General features: G+C 52.2%; 1 protein-coding gene across 1 annotated transcript in view; it reads right to left on the minus strand.

Moving 5' to 3' along the window:
• Positions 1-4,889, minus strand: part of DOCK3 (dedicator of cytokinesis 3) — a 99,500-nt gene that overhangs the window by 40,699 nt on the left and 53,912 nt on the right. The window contains exons 24-25 of the mRNA XM_018572194.1: positions 2,950-3,096; positions 134-232 (exon numbers count right to left, since the gene is read on the minus strand). Of these exons, the coding sequence (XP_018427696.1) occupies positions 134-232; positions 2,950-3,096 (246 nt within the window). The remainder of the gene's footprint in view (positions 1-133; positions 233-2,949; positions 3,097-4,889) is intronic.

The following is a 4,889-nucleotide window of genomic DNA, read 5'->3' on the forward strand; positions in this document are numbered from 1 at the left end:
AAGTGGTGATGGGAGGGGGACGAGCTAGGTCTCCCCCCCCTCCCCCCCCCCCCCCCGGCTCGCCTTTATAAAGTAGCAGAGAAACATCTCCTACATATATAACAATCCGGGCTGTACAGTGACACCGCCTCACCTTCAGCTCCTCCTTGCTCTGGAAGTTGTGCAGTAGGTGCTGGTAATGAGTATCTGACATCAGTCGCAGAAGAGACAGCAGGCAGGAGACGTACTCCCCCTACAGGACACAGAGAGGAACAACAATCACTGCGCATCCCCCATGAGTCCGAATTGAGTCCCGCACATGAGATGACGTCATTTATTCTACAGAACTTCATCAAATATATACAAAGACAAACATGAGAATTTCAGAGTTTTCCGAGTTTCTACATCATAAAGATGACAGAAGTTTATTCGTGTCAAGAAATATTGCAGGTGAATTAAAGTGTCTTCACATGAAAGGACTCAATTTATATCCCCAAACTGGCCGGAAGAGATCAGAGTATTCCGGGGATAGAGAACCAGTGTTTATAATGGTGGTTTTACCCCGAGAGATCCTCCTCTGTGTCGCCTATAACTGGCTCTGGCACTCATTTGTTACATTGTTGCAGTTTATTTCCAGGGAACTCCGGTGATTTATGGTGCAGATCAGATGTAAATATTATTTCTGACTTTAATAAATCAAATTACACCATAAAAACCAATCAACTATCTCCTTCCATCCTCTACTAGTACAAGCCGATGTCTGCCCTGAGTTACTTACACATTGGTGCCCTTTACCCGTTATTAATGTCCATCCAAAAAAATGATATTCCTGGGTGGCCAATGTGAGACCGAATCACTGAGTCATTTCCTATATCTCTTGTGTACTCCAAATAACAGATTTTCTCCCAGTAGTTTGTGTCTCTGCCCCTCCCACAATGATGAGATTTCCCCCCAGTAGTTTGTGTCTCTGCCCCTCCCACAATGATGAGATTTCCCCCCAGTAGTTTGTGTCTCTGCCCCTCCCACAATGATGAGATTTCCCCCCAGTAGTTTGTGTCTCTGCCCCTCCCACAATGATGAGATTTCCCCCCAGTAGTTTGTGTCTCTGCCCCTCCCACAATGATGAGATTTCCCCCCAGTAGTTTGTGTCTCTGCCCCTCCCACAATGATGAGATTTCCCCCCAGTAGTTTGTGTCTCTGCCCCTCCCACAATGATGAGATTTCCCCCCAGTAGTTTGTGTCTCTGCCCCTCCCACAATGATGAGATTTCCCCCCAGTAGTTTGTGTCTCTGCCCCTCCCACAATGATGAGATTTCCCCCCAGTAGTTTGTGTCTCTGCCCCTCCCACAATGATGAGATTTCCCCCCAGTAGTTTGTGTCTCTGCCCCTCCCACAATGATGAGATTTCCCCCCAGTAGTTTGTGTCTCTGCCCCTCCCACAATGATGAGATTTCCCCCCAGTAGTTTGTGTCTCTGCCCCTCCCACAATGATGAGATTTCCCCCCAGTAGTTTGTGTCTCTGCCCCTCCCACAATGATGAGATTTCCCCCCAGTAGTTTGTGTCTCTGCCCCTCCCACAATGATGAGATTTCCCCCCAGTAGTTTGTGTCTCTGCCCCTCCCACAATGATGAGATTTCCCCCCAGTAGTTTGTGTCTCTGCCCCTCCCACAATGATGAGATTTCCCCCCAGTAGTTTGTGTCTCTGCCCCTCCCACAATGATGAGATTTCCCCCCAGTAGTTTGTGTCTCTGCCCCTCCCACAATGATGAGATTTCCCCCCAGTAGTTTGTGTCTCTGCCCCTCCCACAATGATGAGATTTCCCCCCAGTAGTTTGTGTCTCTGCCCCTCCCACAATGATGAGATTTCCCCCCAGTAGTTTGTGTCTCTGCCCCTCCCACAATGATGAGATTTCCCCCCAGTAGTTTGTGTCTCTGCCCCTCCCACAATGATGAGATTTCCCCCCAGTAGTTTGTGTCTCTGCCCCTCCCACAATGATGAGATTTCCCCCCAGTAGTTTGTGTCTCTGCCCCTCCCACAATGATGAGATTTCCCCCCAGTAGTTTGTGTCTCTGCCCCTCCCACAATGATGAGATTTCCCCCCAGTAGTTTGTGTCTCTGCCCCTCCCACAATGATGAGATTTCCCCCCAGTAGTTTGTGTCTCTGCCCCTCCCACAATGATGAGATTTCCCCCCAGTAGTTTGTGTCTCTGCCCCTCCCACAATGATGAGATTTCCCCCCAGTAGTTTGTGTCTCTGCCCCTCCCACAATGATGAGATTTCCCCCCAGTAGTTTGTGTCTCTGCCCCTCCCACAATGATGAGATTTCCCCCCAGTAGTTTGTGTCTCTGCCCCTCCCACAATGATGAGATTTCCCCCCAGTAGTTTGTGTCTCTGCCCCTCCCACAATGATGAGATTTCCCCCCAGTAGTTTGTGTCTCTGCCCCTCCCACAATGATGAGATTTCCCCCCAGTAGTTTGTGTCTCTGCCCCTCCCACAATGATGAGATTTCCCCCCAGTAGTTTGTGTCTCTGCCCCTCCCACAATGATGAGATTTCCCCCCAGTAGTTTGTGTCTCTGCCCCTCCCACAATGGTGAGATCCCCTCCAATAGTTTGTGTCTCTGCCCCTCCCACAATGGTCTCAGTCCCTCCCACAATGGTGACACCCTCCTGAGGCTTTGCAATGTATCTGTTGGGAGGAAGTGAGAGATCTGACAACAGTCGTCTTCGGGTGGAGAGGAGCTTTATATAAGCCCCGCTGTTCCCATGGATGCGTTCTCTGTACCTCCTTGTACCGGTTGCCCACGGTTACCACTTAGTCATGAACTGAGGTTACCAGTCTGGTTGGTATACAGGGTCTGTTGGCCATGGCAATGCCAGTCCTGTGCCGGCTGCTACCTAGTATGGTGGAGGATGATGGGATGGACGGGGGAGGGGTTAGAAAGAAGAAATGAAAGTTAGTTACTAACGGTGATCTCGGCGGTGCACTGGGGGCAGCGTTGGCCTCTTACCGCCTCCTGCGACTGAGATTTACTCATGATGATGAGCAGCGTCTGAAGGAGGACGTCCAGCAGACTTTCCTGCAGCATCTGGACCTCCTCGCCCACATCGACCTCCTGCAGGGGAGCAACGTGAGGTCAGTGTGTGCACCCCAAAACATATCACCATAGAGACCCCCATATACAGAGCTTATTCTACACACGGTGATGTCATCACTGCGTCTCTGTGCAGACAGATCACGGCCGGGGGGAGGGGCCGGCACGGTGCCGCACATAATGTCCCCTTTTCTGAATACAAGGCTATGGGTCAGGCCTGACTGGCGTGAAAACATTAGATTATCCGATTGCCGCGTGTGGGCGCCGCTTTAGGGGAAGGAAGATATCAGAGGATTGGACGCGCTGCACCGCCATGCTCATCCCTGGATGTCCCCCCACGAAACATGCTCGTCCCTGGATGCCCCCCCACGAAACATACTCATCCCTGGATGTCCCCCCACGAAACATACTCGTCCCTGGATGTCCCCCCACGAAACATACTCGTCCCTGGATGTCCCCCCACGAAACATACTCGTCCCTGGATGTCCCCCCACGAAACATACTCGTCCCTGGATGTCCCCCCACGAAACATACTCGTCCCTGGATGTCCCCCCACGAAACATACTCGTCCCTGGATGTCCCCCCACGAAACATACTCGTCCCTGGATGTCCCCCCACGAAACATACTCGTCCCTGGATGTCCCCCCACGAAACATACTCGTCCCTGGATGTCCCCCCACGAAACATACTCGTCCCTGGATGTCCCCCCACGAAACATACTCGTCCCTGGATGTCCCCCCACGAAACATACTCGTCCCTGGATGTCCCCCCACGAAACATACTCGTCCCTGGATGTCCCCCCACGAAACATACTCGTCCCTGGATGTCCCCCCACGAAACATACTCGTCCCTGGATGTCCCCCCACGAAACATACTCGTCCCTGGATGTCCCCCCACGAAACATACTCGTCCCTGGATGTCCCCCCACGAAACATACTCGTCCCTGGATGTCCCCCCACGAAACATACTCGTCCCTGGATGTCCCCCCACGAAACATACTCGTCCCTGGATGTCCCCCCACGAAACATACTCGTCCCTGGATGTCCCCCCACGAAACATACTCGTCCCTGGATGTCCCCCCACGAAACATACTCGTCCCTGGATGTCCCCCCACGAAACATACTCGTCCCTGGATGTCCCCCCACGAAACATACTCGTCCCTGGATGTCCCCCCACGAAACATACTCGTCCCTGGATGTCCCCCCACGAAACATACTCGTCCCTGGATGTCCCCCCACGAAACATACTCGTCCCTGGATGTCCCCCCACGAAACATACTCGTCCCTGGATGTCCCCCCACGAAACATACTCGTCCCTGGATGTCCCCCCACGAAACATACTCGTCCCTGGATGTCCCCCCACGAAACATACTCGTCCCTGGATGTCCCCCCACGAAACATACTCGTCCCTGGATGTCCCCCCACGAAACATACTCGTCCCTGGATGTCCCCCCACGAAACATACTCGTCCCTGGATGTCCCCCCACGAAACATACTCGTCCCTGGATGTCCCCCCACGAAACATACTCGTCCCTGGATGTCCCCCCACGAAACATGCTCGTCCCTGGATGTTCCCCCACCGAATGAATTACTGGAGCGCGGCGGCGGCGGCCCTGCGTGTCTACTGCAGACGGATTAAAACTGGATTACCGTTCAATTTAATTTGCTCCCTACTATTTTTAATCTGTTTCTCTTATTCCGGGGGGAGGGGGGATGGGAGGGGGAGGACACATCTAGAAATAAACAGATTATAAAAACTGAAAGACAACAAAATGTAACAAATCTCATAAAAAAAGAAAAAAACATAACAAGGAC

The sequence above is a fragment of the Nanorana parkeri genome, unplaced genomic scaffold (assembly GCF_000935625.1).
Source record: "Nanorana parkeri isolate BGI_ZX_2015 unplaced genomic scaffold, ASM93562v1 scaffold1966, whole genome shotgun sequence".
Classification (NCBI taxonomy): Eukaryota; Metazoa; Chordata; class Amphibia; order Anura; family Dicroglossidae; genus Nanorana; species Nanorana parkeri.